Genomic DNA, 16529 nt, shown 5'->3' with positions numbered 1-16529 from the left:
AATAAGCCATGTACAGTATAATGACTGAAAATCCTCTGATTATCATCATCATCACTTCCATCTGACATCAGACATCATGATATTGTAATAATTATTTCTTGAATGTGGTAAAATTGCTCAGGAAACAAGGGAAATTGAGGGATTATAGATAAATCTGAAGTACACAAAAAAGTGATATAGTAATTATAACAATGTAAACTTTATACTTTGACCTCATAACACAGTAAATGATTAACAGATTTAGTTTATAGCACAGTAAAGGAACTTATGATAATGTTGCTTATATGGTGGCCATGTATATGATATATTGTGCTGCTCTACATCAGTCATCATGTCATGTAGCACCATAACCAACATCAGGGCTGCTTATAAATATGTGTTCAGAGTCACATCACAGGAAAATGAAAAATGACAGACTCTCCTCAGGTTGGTCATAGATGTTCTGTTGTGTAAACAGTTTTATCCATAGCTGATCTGAGGCAACCTGTTTGCCCTCTTGGCAGCCTCCTGCACTGACGTCAGATAACAGTAATAGTGTTTCATAACATCAGGTCAGCTGTGCTAGACCGGAAAAAAAACAAAAGTCAAATACCTGTATCCTCTTCTCTGCACTCTGCCAGGCAGGCAGTCATGGCTCTCCTGTCCATCCTCACGCCTGCTCTGGTGGTCGTCCTGTGCCTGGTGATAGGATTCATGCTGTTTAAGTCACAGGAGACCACGTCGACTTCTCCGGCCCAAACCTCAGCGGAGTCGAGACCTTGGGTGGACCAGGACCTACAGGACGATACAGAAATCACAGCAAAGGAGGACGGTAAGAGAAGAAATTTTACTAACTTGGCAGGGCTGAACTCCTTTTCAGTCTCAAAAATACATTTAAATTAACATTTGTTCCATCACAATAACAGAAAATGTATTTCATACAACATACACGATTTAATGTCCTGTGTTGTTGATTCATCGTAAACCACGGATGTCTTTTATTAAACAAACTGCCAAACATTGGTAAATATTTCCCATGATCACACATTAACATCTGAGCTAATCACACATTAACTACCTCTCTTGTTTTCTCTTTGCTTTGGAAGCAGATAGAGCTTCTTTTGTTTGACTAACTGTCTAAAACCTTGAAATATTCAATGTACTATCACATGTGACAAAGATGAAACAAGATCTAGAAGAAGCTTCATGGGCTTGATTGAATTTAAGGTGACTGTGGGAAGTTAACGGAGGTTACTACCAAATCTGACTGCTATTCTAGTTCAGCCTTGCTTTAGTTTCACTCTACTACACCTGACACTACACTACATACTCCCACATGCACACTGCTGATGTCGCTAAGCACATCTTCTGCTCATCCTTCTGTTACAATAACTTCTCTAGTGGCCTTTTGGCTCTTTTCCTGTATTTGGTCTGAGGGCCTGGTTGTGACTGCTGCGTTCCCTGTGGTTATTTTATTTGTGAAATTTTAGCATGAATAAAAATCCTGCTCTTTCCCCAAAGCAGACATTGGATATGTGTCAGCTACAGTATGTTAAATTATTGCAACTATATCGCCACCTTTTCAGTGAAGGAGCTAAAGATGTTAGATAGGAGGTGAGTGTCTGTTCTCAGTGTCTTTGACTCCAGATCTGACATTACTCAACTATAATCAACTTATTATTATTATGCTATAATAGTGGTGACATCAAAATATCTAAAGAATCACTTATCATTTCATTATAAACAACAATCTGACAGAGCTTTAATATAACAATGAGAAAGCTGTCCCTGGTCTCTCTCCAATCCATTCATCATCCTCTTTATCCCGAACTGCTCCCAACATGGACTTCGCCCTTTGCTCTGGTCATAATTTATATAGTTAGCACAGGTCACCTCATAACAAATGATAACTATGGGTTGTAATGAGCTGCTATTGATGTGGTATTTCGTTACGTAAAAACACTGTCTAACAATAGAATAACAATAGAAAATTGTTATATGAATAACATTCATTTTTATTACCAATTTAGAAGTTTATCAGAATCTCCTCACTGCTACTGCTTTTCTGTCATTGTTTCAGAGGATGGTGACTGGGCAGACAGCAATGAGGAGGAGGACCTTCCACATGTGCCCTTCTCCCTGCCGCGTTACTCCGAGGAAACGATTCTGAACAGAAGCAAAGATTTCTACAATCTGATGAACCAGCGGAGGTCTGTCCGATTCATCAGCCCAGAGTCGGTCCCACGAGAAGTCATCGACAATGTCATACGCACTGCAGGCATGTAAAAAGGACCACTGTCAATCTGCCATAATGCTTTGTTTGTAATTTGTTTCTGTATATTTGCACTGCTTTCCCCTCTGGGCAGGTACGTCCCCCAGTGGTGCACACACGGAGCCCTGGACATTCGTTGTGGTTTCAGACGCAGAGATGAAGCATCAGATCAGACTGCTGGTAGAGGAGGAGGAGGAGATGAACTATCGTCAGAGGATGGGGGACAAGTGGGTGCAAGATTTGGCTAAAATAAGGTGAACACCAACACTTCATTCCATAGTACGCTCTCTGTACCAGAATTCATACACAATGATTAATAGGACCACTGTGAAGTTTATCCTCATCTTATTTCACACATCTCATCTTTTTATTTTCTCCTGCAGGACGAACTGGATTAAGGAGTACTTGGATGTGGCACCATACCTGATCCTCATCTTCAAACAGACCTACGGGATTCTACCAAATGGCAAGAAAAAGACACACTACTATAATGAAATCAGTGTCTCCATATCCTGTGGAATCCTACTGGCTGCACTGCAGGTAAACAATTAAATCAATCATAGAAATATGAACCTCCATCTGTTTTCTTGGTCAGTTCTCAAGAGCATGCAAGTTAGAACTGCCCAATAGAGCAACTGACAGATTTGCTCCATTTGCTCAACAGAATGTCGGTCTCGTTACCGTCACATCAACTCCCCTCAACTGCGGCCCCCGGCTCAGGCTGCTCCTCAAAAGGCCGACCAATGAGAAGCTGCTGTTGCTGCTCCCTGTAGGTTACCCTGCATCTGATGCCTCCGTGCCGGATTTAAAACGCAAGCCTCTGGATGGAATTATTGTGCATGTATGACAGGATCAATCTGCAGAGGAAATAAAGGGGAAAAGGCAAATTATAAGTTTCATCTTCTTTAACAATGCATTTACTTGAAATGACTCTAAAAATTTTGTATTTTGCTTTGAGTCATAAAAGCCATTACAACCATGTTCACCAAGTCTCCACTTCCTCCCACTATCCAGAAATGAGGATGAAACATCCCACAAACAAGCACCATACAATATTTAAAAGAGCATTCAATACAATCATAAAAGTTCCAACAGTCCATCAGGAATGTGATGCATTAAACATTGGACCAACAGTACAAAACCAACTCAGCAGAAGTAGAAGAATCTGCAAAGAGGGGGAAACAAGGTCGGTCATCAACAGGCAACCAAGCACATTGGAGGGAATAACCCTGCTACATTCAGGGCACAGCCACACAACAACTGGATGTACTTAATAAAACCTATCTTTTTCTCCACAGCAGATCAGACACATCAGACAAAGAGGAATTAATGGCCCACACCTGTCGCAATAAAGGTGGGGAGCTCTCTAATCCCACCTACCAGGGCGGTGCTCCAAAACAGTCCGCCCTCACATAAGGAACGATCGTGTGTGCATGTGCAACTTGTCAACACACATGACAAACTCCTATTCAATAAAATTTAAATTAATTAAACCCTCAAATGTTACAAGGAGACAATTGCAATCTATCTACCCACCCACCTATCCATCCATCCATCCATCCAACCATCTATCTATCTATCTATCCATCTATGCATCCATCCATCCGTCTGTCTGTCCGTCCGTCCATCCATCCATCCATCCATCTATCTATCTATCTATCTATCTATCTATCTATCTATCTATCTATCTATCTATCTATCTATCTATCTATCTATCTATCTATCTATCTATCTATCTATCTATCTATCTATCTATCTATCTATCTATCTATCTATCTATCTATCTATCTATCTATCATGCACCCACACTCAGCGGCTCCGTCTGTCTCCCTCACCGCCACTAAGTGTCACTAACGCCCCCGGGCGTCGTCAGGTCATTTGCCGTAGAAGAAGACGGGAGGCCTTAGTGCGCATGCGTAAACCACGTACACCGATGATCAGACAGTCTCTGCTGGATGCTAGCTGGCTAGCAGGCTAGCTAACGGTCTGTCAAGTCGCACACATTGACCCAGGAGGGGAAGCGCGGCGGCGGAGAAGAAGAAGAAGAAGGGCGACCCCAGCGCCGCGACGAAATGGCCGGGCAACAGTTCCAGTACGATGACAGCGGCAACACCTTTTTCTATTTCTTGACGTCCTTCGTGGGACTCATTGTGATCCCGGCCACATATTACATCTGGCCCCGGGATCAGAATGCTGGTAAGGCCCGATGTCTGGCTCTGTGCTAACTTAGCTAACTAACTATCTAACTAACCTCGCAGCGTGTGTAGGCAGCGGCTTGACTCCAACTAACCCCCCGCCTGGCAGTCTGTTATCCAGGCTTAGCTTGCTAGCTGCTACATGCACAAACAGCCACAACCAAACGATGCAGGGACTTCATGTGAGCCAGTGTTCAGAGTCTGGTGCAAGTCAACCAGTGTTGACACGGTTTGTACCCGTCCGACTTTACCAATTACCAGCCTATTAGCTGTCCCCCTGCCTTCACTCAGCCAGAATTAGCTGCTGCTGCTGCTGTGGGTGAACAATGATGCTGACGTGCTGTTAAAGCTACATCAGCGTCCTGTGTCTTTGTCGCCCTTCCTCTGATGTAACCTTATCTCAGCACAGCTAACTGTTTGTCAACAACCCAGCTTATCACACACAGGTTGTGTAACATATGCTAACAAACTCTGCTCAGCTGCTCCACTGGGAATGGCTGCATCACCACTGAGAGTGTGGCTACGTCTGATAGCAACCCATGATATAAGACTACACACAACATTGACATTAGGTTATCCAAGATTAAACCATGGCATTAACACAATCATCTTTCCTCCATGTTGCATTACAGTGTATTAAGCCTGATTTCTGTACTTGTGTCACTGACTGAATCAAGCATACGCCACTCCCTCCCTGGCTAACACAAGATTTTCTCACTCTCCCTTGATTTCAAACTCTTTATTGTCAATTCTTCCATTTGAACAGGACATTCCTCTCTGATCACCGGTATGAAAATATAAGTAGACAGAATAGTACTCAAAAACAGAACATATAAGTACACAAAACAATTTGTACTCATAACACAGTACAACATAGTATGCAGTCATAAGGTGCAGGGTGGATAGGATCAGAGTAGTGCAAACAGTAGTGCAAAAATGGATTGAGAGTTTCAACTGTTCATTTTAACCATTTCAAAGTAACTATGCAATCACCAGCAGTGATTATGATTCAAACCATACTAATGTGTTTGTCCTCCTCACAGAACAACTGCGTCTGAAGAGCCTGAGGAGGGTCCACGGCAGGTGTCTGTGGTACCGGCTCCGGCTGATGAAGTCGCAGCAGAGCATCGTCCCAACTTTAAAGTGAGTCCAATCAAATTGGATTTATGTTGTTGTAGAGATCAACATGATGTGGACAAATTCAGGGAGAGTGTCCACACAGTTTGTGGGTGATGAAACAACTTCCCAGGATTTCGTCTACAGAATTTGTTATCATCCTAAAGCTGATCACTCTTCTTGGTTGAAGTTGACGCTTGAACTATTTTATTGTGAAACTATGTCAACCTGTTGTATCTAAATTGCAGCTTCAGGTTGATTACAAGGCACTTTCATGTTTGGCCTAAACTTGTTCTGCATTTAAAGAACAGGTTTCGTTCCATCTCCTTTTTGCCAAAGTCACGTCACCCCTGTTGATTAAGATGTGACTTGCATGACCTGAAATCTGTTACTCATAACTCACTGTTTCACTTCAGTGTAGCTGGACAGAGACGTTGTAACTGTAGTGCAAAGATAAGACACAGGCTTCTCTCCATGGTGCAGACAGACTCAGGTTTGCAGTATATGCATATATGGAAGTTTTGTTTCGGGTCTTCTTTGGCCCAAGTTTGGTTTATGTTGTTTTCCTGCGTAAACCTCTCAGTGATGGGTGCAGCTGGTGTAAACGCTGTGTTGCAATGTTTAACGTTTTTCTTAACAAGTCCCTGTTTTTTCTTAGCGTTGTTTATTTGTGCTGTGTGTGTGGGTTAATGGGAAGACGTGTGTTCGAGTGCTGCTCGCTCTGCTTTTTTCTTCTGCTCATTAGATTCTTTCTCACAGAGCGTCTGTCTGAGCATCTCCTCTTTGTTCTGTCTCTGCCTTCTCATCTGTTCAGCTTCATACTTTCCACTCGCCACTCCTGCTCTTTCAGTTGACTAGACTAAAATCTATATTCTTAATTTGCATCGTTGCGTTTTTGACTGAAACTGGTGGAACATGTTTTTTCAGTGGCATGAATCAAAACAATTTTTTCTAATCTCAAAATCGTTTACGTTTCCTCTTCACAACTGTATCATGATGATGATGGAAATCTATCTTGTATTTTTCTGGTTGAGTTGCTCAGACAACTCTGAGGCTTGTGAGTAGTTGTCATGGCAACAGATGGTGCAGCGCAGGCCATAGGGTTTTGCCATTGTCATGGAAACAAGTTCGACTCCATGCATAAGTACTAAACAACAATAATGTCAGTCCTGGTCCTGTTTCTTCTGCTTGTATTCAATATGTAAAGATGAGATGTGTTTAGAGTTTGAAAAACAATCGTGTTTGTAGCTCTATTATGCTGAGAGCTTGTTTACATTGTAGGAGGGATTCTGCAGAATTATAATATAAAGTCATAATAATCTGGTCTGCAGTGAGAATGTGTTTTGTAAAAATTAGGCAGGGACTGAGAACACAGATGTTCGTGTTTAACATTTTCCCTGTATATGTGTGTGTTGCCATTTTCAGGAAAGCAGCCTTGTTATTTGGGTGGGCTGTGTTTCTGCTGCTAGCCTACAAAGTGTCCAAGCTGGACAGAGAGTACCAGGAGTACAATCCTTATGAAGTCCTCAACTTGGACCCGGTAAAGACGCACAAAACCTACTCTATGCTTTAATCCACAGAACCACTGAAGTTTTTAAAGTTAATGTATTTTTATCTCCCCTCAAGATATTAGATCCATATTTGGAAAGATATTAAAAAAAAAGTATCCCTCGCATTTGACTGAATCTGTATTGTGTGAATAATAATTATATTTCTGTCTCCAGGGTGCTTCTCTGTCAGAAATCAAGAAGCAGTACCGTGTACTGTCACTCAAGTTCCACCCTGACAAAGGTGGTGATGAGGCCACATTCATGAGAATAGCCAAAGCCTACGCTGCGTGAGTGTCACTCATAACCCAGACAGCCAAACTGCATCTGTGATCACTAATGAAAGTAATCACCCTCTTCTGCCCGGCTTTCAATTTCTATTGATTACTTGTGTCCACTTGTTTTTCACCTCACAGTCTGACCAATGAACAGTCGCGACAGAACTGGGAAATGTACGGTAACCCAGATGGACCAGGAGGTAAGTTTAAAAAAAAACACCCCGCACTCAGTTTTTCGATTTGATACTATTGAGTTGACCTCTTGTCGTCATGATTGTGTTAAAAATGGATGATATATTTTTTTCTCACACTTTCACCAAACCCCCAAAACATATTTTAACACAGTGTTTGTGGGCTTCTTAGAATGGAGTAACTGGTTTTAAATTCTATAGTTGAGAACAGTAACAGTTGAACGGTACAGAGACATTTTCATAGGTTCATGAACAGCAGTATGTAAACTGCGGTTTTTGCCATTTTGGTCCATCGTCTCTTATGTGTCTCTTTCTAGCTACGAGCTTTGGTATTGCCCTGCCTGCCTGGATTGTTGACCAGAAGAACTCAATGCTGGTAGATATTCATTGATTATGTCAATCTAGTTTTTATTTTATTTTTACTTTCCTTAATTTGCTTGTGATTTATTTATATTTGATGAGCAGGGAACCAATGCAATCAATAACTCAAAGATCTTAATGTTTTCCAGGATCGTTATTTATTCTATGCAGGTCTTATTTAAAACAAACTTTGGTCTCATGGTTTTTGTTTTCATTTGCAGGTCTTATTGGTGTATGGACTCGCCTTTATGGTCATCCTTCCTGTCGTTGTGGTAAGTCATCATGATCTAATGCCAGCGTCTGTAGATTGGAGTGTGTCTTATTTCTTCTTATACCCTGGATGTTTCACTTTAACTTCTCCTGTGTCCTGCTTTGTGTCTCTCTATATATCAGGGTACATGGTGGTACCGCTCCATCCGCTACAGTGGAGACCAGATCCTCATCAACACTACCCAACTCTTCATGCATTTTATGTACAAGACGCCAAACATGAACATGAAGCGTGAGTTTATCTTTCTCACTTTTATGCCCATAAATCAGCTGCACCAAACAATTTTGAAATAGAGTGCGTCCCTGTAGTGAACATAGTTTTTGCTTGATAGACTGCTACTATCGCCACTGTGGTCATTTCCAATGGGGTCCGTAATTTCTTGTTTAATGTCCTCCAGGGTTGGCCATGGTTTTGACGGCGGCGTTCGAGTTTGACCCTCGCAGCAATAAAGAAGCTACAATACGACCAACAGACAACATCGAAGTGCCACAGGTATTTACAGGAAGAGATGGATTGTGTAGAATTCAAAGGGAAATTCTTTGAGTGTGTGGAATAAACAACCTGTCCCTTGTCTTCCAGTTGATTCGTGAATTAGGAAATATCAACGTGAAGAAGAAGGAGCCTCCGTTCTGTTATCCTTACAGTTTAAAGGCCAGGGTCCTGGTGCTCGCTCACCTGGCCCGAATGGATGTATCAGAAGAGTTGGAGGAAGGTAGGACACTGAACATTTAAATACTTTGATTGATTGATTACATTGTTTACATGTTTTAAGAGAGAGATGCTTAACAAAACAATTCAGTTCAAGTCATTACCTGCTCGTTTGCATGATCTCAGTGAGTTTGTTTTTGCGGCTCTTTTCAAACTTCTACAAAGCAACAGAAGTAACTGGTTCTTAAGATTTCCAAAATTGGGGTGTTTGGACAGCTTTCAGGAATGATCTGCATCGTAGTGCTTTTCTCTATTATCGTAAGAAACATGACACAGGAACATGTTATTCAGAACGTATGTTTCTGTTTTCAGATCAGAGGTTTGTGGTGAGGAAGAGTCCGGCTCTCTTGCAGGAGATGATCAACGTCGGCTGTCAGCTCACTATGATGGCCAACAGCAGAGGAGGTAAATTATATAATATATATATTAATATAGTCAAAAGTCGCACACTGACTGATTTAAGAAATGCTTTGGTCAGTCATTGCTTTTTATCTTGTGTTGTGTGGGAGTAATTACAAGCTTGATCTGCATTTTCAAGTGTTAAATAATCATAGTCTGTGAATCTTTAAAAGCAGGGAAGCTGTGTATCTATAAAACTAAACACTGTAAAGTAAACAGTTTGTTGTATACATACATATATTTGTATTTATGTGTCAGGCCAATGCCTTTTGGCACATCCCTTTTTTGAGGTTAGAAGACGACCCTGATTTACAAACACGTACATCTTCTTCTGGGATTACTGTACATATTCAGAACTTGGGAAAAATAAATAATCAAAAGCAATAAAATTATTATTAGTAATTTATGTCTTGTATGCAAATGCTTCTCTTGGATGGACAAATTGATATATTGTGATGCATTGATATGTTTTTCATGAATGCTGACATGTGCACACGGTCACGTCTCTGTGCAGGTTTCCACGCTCCTCGGCTGGTTACCATAGAGAACTGCATGAAACTGACCCAGATGTGCGTGCAGGGCTTGCAGGAGTCAAAGTCACCACTTCTGCAGCTCCCCCACTTTGAGGAGGAGCACCTCCGCTACTGCATCTCCAAGAAGGTACCTGCCACCTGTCTGTATGTGCACACATGCACTGTGATTGAGATTTTTAAAGTAACTACATTATGTGTCCTTGACTCTTCAGTACAAAGTTCGGAGCCTTCAGGACCTGGTGAGTCTCAAGGACTCGGACAGACGCAGCATGTTGCGTTTCCTGGGGGAGGAGAAGTACGATGAGGTCATGTCTGTGTTGGGCAGCTTCCCTCACATCAATATGGATACCAAACTTCAGGGTCAGTCTTACAGTCTTTGACCTGGAAAATTAATTCTTTCAAGCAATGCTTGGGCAATAAGTGATAAAAAAAATCGTGTAAACTTGTGATAAGGTTTGAGTGAAAGCTTGAATTGAATTAACTCCCTGCATAGTGTCAGACAAACCAGATGTTAGAAGTTTTCTGTGTCTATTTTAAGACATTTCCTTTTATTCTCTCCCTAGTCCTGGATGATGAAGACAGCAATAACATCACCGCAGGCTCTATCGTCACAGTAACTGTCACCTTAACCAGAAAACGGATGGTGGTAAGGAATGATGGCATTAGGTTAAACACTGACATAATTGTGTGTTAACAGAAAACAATTTTGTGTGAATAAAATGTACTTAGTAAGTTGCTGCCTCTGCATGCAGTTCCATAGAGGACCACTAGAGAGTGCTGTTCACTGTATCCATGGTTGAAAAACAATTTGAACTTGTGCTGTATGTGTGTAGGACATGTTTGAAAAAGAGCAGGAGTCAACACCATGTACAGGAGAGGAGGTTGCCACTACAGAGGAAGCAGTAAGGATCGCGCACACAAACACATAAACACCAACTCATACTGATCTATAACTTAGACATTTTGTGTTCACCTTACCTTCCTGTGTGTTTAAAGCAAGGAGACTCCAGTAAAGCCAAAACCAAAGTGTGGCAGAACAAGAGTAAAGGAGCCAAGAAAACAGCCAAGTCCAAGAAGAAAAAATTAATGAAGAAGAAGCCCACTCCTGCGCCTGCCAAAACCAAACAGGCCAACGGCAACGTGGCAGGAAATGTATGTGTGTAGCGACAACTGACTTGGAATGTCATTTATATATCATATAAACATGTTGCCTATTTGATACATTCCTGTTGCACATATTGATGTTGCAGGAAGTCGTAGCAGCAACATCAGCAGCAGTAAAGGAGGAAGAGGATGAGGCATCAGACAAGGGCAGCGAATCAGACGAGGGTGAAGCCAACAAGGACTCTCCCAGCGAGAGAGACGAAGACAGCGACAAGCAAAGCGACACAGAAGTGGATGAGATGGCTGGAGACGACGAAGAGGTCAGAGAACTTTACATGGGTTCATAGGCTAATGATCCAATTTACATATTATACGTTTAATGAGTTTAAAGGAAACACCGCCTGCATCCTCCACTGTCCACATCTCCCCCTCAGGAGTGGGAGGCGTTGCAGCAAAGCATCCAGCGGCGAGAGCGGGCCCTGCTCGAGACCAAGTCGAAGGTGACGCACCCCGTCTACAGCCTCTACTTCCCAGAGGAAAAGCAGGAGTGGTGGTGGCTCTACATCGCCGACAGGCGAGATCAGACCCTCGTCTCCGTGCCATACCATGTGTGCACGCTACAAGACACAGAAGAGGTAAGCGTGTGGGTGTGTGTTATTCATGGAAACTTGTGTCACTTGCACGGACAAAATTGAAGTGCAGATTACAATTAGCAGCCCACATGAGTTAAGTGTGTGACTGTCATTTTTTAATGAATCTTTCAGTTCATAAAATGTGCATTATATTTTTGGAGAGCCCAAGGTGAAATCTTCTAATTACTTGAGTTCGCCAAAACCCTTGAGGAGCAGAAAGTTAAGGTGTGTGTGTGTGTGTGTGAGTGTTCACACCTTATTAATTTAAGGTGTGTATTTCTTGTGCACCGTACCCCCTTACACACCATGTTGCTAGGCAACCATTTGCACTTCTGTCACTATTTCCTCAAAGTAGTGTGTGTATGTGTGCGTGTGTGTTTATTATGCACAATTTGCACCTCTGATCCTGCTGCTCTCAAGCAGCTACAAGGATCGACGGTGAGGTAAAAGCTTAATGAGGTCCGTTCTGCACGACCAGCTGTCACCGCTCTGAAGGAATGTAAGAGCCAGAGGTGACCCTGCACGTGCAGAACAGTTCACTGTTTAGCAATCAATTATTGTCACTTCAACAACCTCCTGTTGTTAGAGCAGTGGGAACGCTGATTTGCCGTGTGCGTGTTTGACAGACGTGTTCTCTTTCTTTGGATAGCGAGGGCAGAAGGGCCGCGTTCATCAACAAGGCACATCAGTGAATTTGCCGCCGTGTTCGCGGCTCATTCCCACGCACTGAATAATGATTAGCCTCATTGTGCTGATAATGAGATGTTTGCCATATGTAATTGTACGACATGCTAATCACAGCTTGAGGTAATGCTGGTCTAATATTTACAGTTGGACCCCATCATCGGGTGATTGATGGTGTGTGATTACCTCCCGCACTGCATCCCGGTGCAGCCAGATGATTAGATAGACCAGTAACAGCGGATGTGTTTTAAGGTTGTTTGGCCGTGTTAGTGTGTGTGCTGCTCCTGTAAGTGTTTCTGGTTTTGATGAATAAAAGAAGTCGAACCTTGTTAAATGCTGATGACACACACTTTGTTTTCTACATGATTTTGACAAGTCCTAAAATCCTCTGCTTTAATGTCATGAAGTACTTAATATGTCAAGTTGTCATGTTCACTGCTAATGCTTCTGTGATTAGAATGAACCAAGGCTGTGTGTGTGTTGTTTTCCAGGTGGAGCTGAAGTTCCCAGCTCCGTCCAAAACAGGGAACTACCAGTATTCAGTCATCCTCCGCTCTGATTCCTACCTGGGACTGGACCAGATCAAACCACTTAAGGTAACAATAGAGCTGTGTGTGTGTGTGTCTGTGTGGTTTCATGGGGGATGTTCACTGGTGGCTACAGTAATTTGCTGGTCCATCAGCCAAATCAGTGTAAATTGTCCTGGATACGATGGTTGTTTTTCTGCCAAACAGCCGAGACAATAGCTGAACAACAATGGTGTTAATTCCTGCCGAGGTGTTAGGAATAAAAGAAACTGTTCCAAGCCAAACCAGAGAATAAATGAAATGTATTCTTGCAGTATGTGTGAAAATGTTTGACATTTATTGCAGTGCGAGTGTGAATCAATCAATTCTGATCTGAATTCTTATGCTGTGCTGTATCTTAAATGTTAAGAACTGTTGAACTGGAGATTCATAAGACTTTTTTGCAACAGTATTAGATTAAAATTTTTAACGAGGAAGGAAATAAGTCATTTTTCTTGGACAGGCTGGCTGGCACATGGTCTCTCTTGTGCTCATTGTGGATGAGAATTAAACTTTTTTTTTCAGTGTTAAATGTAAAATTTAAAAACATGCCACATTTCTTTTGTAAAAATGTTTTAACTAGAAAAGTCTGGATCTGCACTTTTGTCTGGATTTGCACCAAATTTTGTTACTGTACAGTGGCTGAAAAAATCTGGCTCCTCTATGAAACCACATTTAAATCTGCTAGTTCCAGATTTTTATTTGGATTTGTGTCAACTCGCAATGTTAATGAAAGTAAAAAATAAATTACTTAAACTTAGGGTGCACAGTTTTCTAAATGTATAAATATGTTTAGAGCACAAGTGCTGTGTCTTAAACTTTCCGTGTTCCTTGTGTTTTCTCAGCTGGAGGTCCACGAGGCCAAGGCCATGTTGGACAACCACCCACAGTGGGACATCCCCGACACGGAGGAGGAGGACGAGGAGCAAGAGGACAGCGACGGCATCGAGGAGAGTGAAGACGACGACGAGGACAACGACTGAACGGGGACACACACATTCGCGCACACACACACACACGCTCAGCCTTCTCCCATGGACTGGCCACACACCCACCCCTGACCCCACGAACGGCACTCGAGAGAGAGCAGCGAGCGAGGAGCAGCGATGCCCTGCCTGACACACACACACACACACACACACACACATTGAATCATTAGGGCAATGTATACACACAGAGCCCTCCTGCTCTTCCTCGTCTATTTTACCCTTACAATGACATGGACTGTGACCATTTCCTCTTTTCTACAGAGACTCGTTCCTTCGCTTTCCGTCGCTGGCGGAATAGAATTCTGTGAATACGTAACCAGGCCCATGTGTGCGAGTGGGTGTGCATGTGAGGCTGTGTGTGTGTGTGCGCGGGTGTGTTTGCTGCGTGTTTGTAGCCTTGTATGTGTTTGTACAGGTATGAACGGTTGACACACTGTGGACTGGAGGACCTATTATCTGGGCTCTTTTCTCGAGGAGGGAGAGGGGATGTGTAACAGCTAATTCTGTTTTTTGCAACACAAACGAGAAGAAAACAACAAAACACCCGACCTCATGACGTAACTCGCGCTCCAAACTTTAAAAAAAAAAAATCACTCATGCACCGATGTTCTCCACGTCAATGATACCTTCTATTGTACACTTAAACTGCAGAGGTGTGAGCTTTAGCCCTGTTCGTCTGGGATCACGTCCAAGTCAACACTTTGGCAGGGGCACAGTTAAATCTCGTCTTTTTTTTCTTCCTTTTATTCGGTCACACTAGCCAGCCAGTCATGTGTATGTACTTGTAATTACTGTATGTTGAAGGGGATAGATACTGATTTCCTGTCAGTCCTGTCCATGATCCACATCAAACTGGAGATGACTGTCGGTTGATAGCAGGCTGCTCTAATAATGAATCCTAACCTCAAGTTAAATGAGGCGAAAATGACAAAACTTGCAGTGTTGTGATTTTTTTCCTCCTTCTTCGTAAACTACATAAAAGTTGTGACAGATTCTGAAATATATAATATATAGATACATACTCGTGGCTTTTCAGAGAAGTGACTTCCTTTCTCCATCTTTTTTGCCGCACATTCCAGTGTATGCTCATTGTCCAAAAAGGCCTTATGAATACAACTGAAACACCACGACATACAAGTCATTGGGTGCTAATGCCCCAGTGAATCATGGGAGAGAAGAAAAAATATATTTGTTTGTGCGTTTGTAAAATATTCTAGAGTTTTTCCTTTTTGTTTCAGTTTGGAATGAGTCTTCATAAGAACCTGTAGCTCTGCAGTCTTCATGCATATCTCTGATCTCGCCACGAGTACAGTTTTGTCTGGTGAAAGAGAGTTAGCAGTCGAGTGACATGGCTGGAGTGTGAGGTTCCCTGACACACATACTACACAATTGGAAATGTGTCTCGAACAAAAACCTGTCGAAAGCAACTTGTCGTATGAGACATTTCTGTGCAGCACCTTCTCTCTTGAGTCATTCAAGCAGAACAAGCTTAGTTTTGTAATTACAGCCATTTCACGTGGAAATTTCTCTCCACCAAATCTCCTGGTGTATTTTTTATTTTCTTTTTGTCTCTGTTTTTTGTCTCCGTTAAACTAGTTATAACAAATGTAACACATAGGTCTTTTTTTCTTGTTCTTGCCATTCTAACCTATTTCGTTTTTTTCCATCTTTTTTGACTCATGAGTGGAGAAAAAAAAAATCGGAGCTTCCTCATGCTGCTCTGTGGGCTCTCACTGTATGTTGACAACTTGACAGTTCAGTTTTCAAACGATATATATAAAAATGTTTCATCATGATTGAATATTCAACAACAATATGGCATATTCATGTGTCACGCAAGTGTGGGAGCGATAAAGGTTTGAATATCCGTGGGCATGCGCTCCCAACACACACACACTCACACAAACAAACAGAAATTGCGCGCACTACACCCTCCTGTAATCATCTTTAAAGCAGGTGTATGCTAACAGGTTATATTGTACTCTGAGTATTTATCGCTCTGCAATAGAATGTAGCATCAGTGATTTTACGCTGTGTGGAAAAAAAACTGCAGTGAGGTTAAATACGACACCATCTCTCCCCATGACAGACCTCGTCCAGGCGACTGGCCAGCAGGCCGACTCAGTTTGGACAAACGACCCAATGACTATCTATCTGCCACTTTTGTTTACAAAGGAACTGTCATTGTAAATGGAAAAATATATTATTTGTATTTAAAATCATTTCAAATAAAACTTTTAAATGAAATGGTTTTGTTGACTTTCCATATGCTGAAGGAAGGTGATTAAACACACTTTTTTTGTGTGTGGGTTAAAAACATGGACTACCACCACATCAAATATCAGACACATGAGCCTTTTCCTGAATTGTTTATTGGTCCTGTCTCATCCAGTCTGCCCCAGAAAATCTGCTTTATTCTCTTAAATTTTCACGTGGGGACATATTTTTCTGTAGGTTAAAATAATATCTGTACCAGGAAACACTGCCAGAGAGAGTTTTGCAGAATTAGACTTGAGGCAGCCGGTTAACAGTTATAAAGGAAATACAAGTGTAAGTATTACACAGAATTTCATTATTTCCTCTGGTTGGAGCTCAAACAACCACCCCACCTTCATGGAAGATGGTTGAACCTCTGCAGCTTCATGTACTGCTCTCTCTCTCTAATAAACCAGCAGCACACACATAGAAACAGAATCCAAACCAGG

General features: G+C 42.0%; 2 protein-coding genes across 2 annotated transcripts; both read left to right on the top strand.

Moving 5' to 3' along the window:
• The first annotated feature begins 569 nt into the window (after positions 1 to 569).
• iyd (iodotyrosine deiodinase) lies at positions 570 to 3138 on the top strand. Its single transcript, XM_020091779.2, has 5 exons — positions 570 to 811; positions 2060 to 2257; positions 2346 to 2505; positions 2635 to 2791; positions 2916 to 3138. Exons 1-5 carry the CDS (start codon positions 631 to 633, stop codon positions 3096 to 3098), a joined length of 879 nt encoding a protein of 292 aa, XP_019947338.1. The 5' UTR covers positions 570 to 630; the 3' UTR covers positions 3099 to 3138.
• Positions 3139 to 4119: 981 nt separating this feature from the next.
• sec63 (SEC63 homolog, protein translocation regulator) lies at positions 4120 to 16071 on the top strand. Its single transcript, XM_020091778.2, has 20 exons — positions 4120 to 4447; positions 5490 to 5589; positions 6988 to 7102; positions 7287 to 7399; positions 7526 to 7587; positions 7896 to 7954; positions 8160 to 8210; positions 8332 to 8440; positions 8607 to 8701; positions 8789 to 8921; positions 9230 to 9322; positions 9831 to 9976; positions 10062 to 10209; positions 10413 to 10495; positions 10683 to 10751; positions 10846 to 11001; positions 11100 to 11273; positions 11388 to 11588; positions 12761 to 12865; positions 13681 to 16071. The coding sequence occupies exons 1-20, from the start codon at positions 4324 to 4326 to the stop codon at positions 13816 to 13818; spliced, it is 2274 nt and encodes a 757-aa protein (XP_019947337.1). The 5' UTR covers positions 4120 to 4323; the 3' UTR covers positions 13819 to 16071.
• The last annotated feature ends 458 nt before the right edge of the window (positions 16072 to 16529 follow it).

This window comes from Paralichthys olivaceus, chromosome 19 (genome assembly GCF_024713975.1).
Source record: "Paralichthys olivaceus isolate ysfri-2021 chromosome 19, ASM2471397v2, whole genome shotgun sequence".
NCBI lineage: Eukaryota > Metazoa > Chordata > Actinopteri > Pleuronectiformes > Paralichthyidae > Paralichthys > Paralichthys olivaceus.
This window is presented reverse-complemented; position numbering and strand designations above follow the sequence as displayed.

Excerpts from the sequence above, each read along its gene's own strand:
- iyd (XM_020091779.2), top strand. The coding sequence starts at position 631 with ATGGCTCTCCTGTCCATCCTCACGCCTGCTCTGGTGGTCGTCCTGTGC. Across the intron at positions 2,506-2,634 it reads CAAGATTTGGCTAAAATAAG|GACGAACTGGATTAAGGAGT; the intron begins GTGAACACCAAC and ends TTTCTCCTGCAG. Across the intron at positions 2,792-2,915 it reads TCCTACTGGCTGCACTGCAG|AATGTCGGTCTCGTTACCGT; the intron begins GTAAACAATTAA and ends TTTGCTCAACAG.
- sec63 (XM_020091778.2), top strand. The coding sequence starts at position 4,324 with ATGGCCGGGCAACAGTTCCAGTACGATGACAGCGGCAACACCTTTTTC. Across the intron at positions 9,977-10,061 it reads GCTACTGCATCTCCAAGAAG|TACAAAGTTCGGAGCCTTCA; the intron begins GTACCTGCCACC and ends TTGACTCTTCAG. Across the intron at positions 10,496-10,682 it reads TAACCAGAAAACGGATGGTG|GACATGTTTGAAAAAGAGCA; the intron begins GTAAGGAATGAT and ends GTATGTGTGTAG.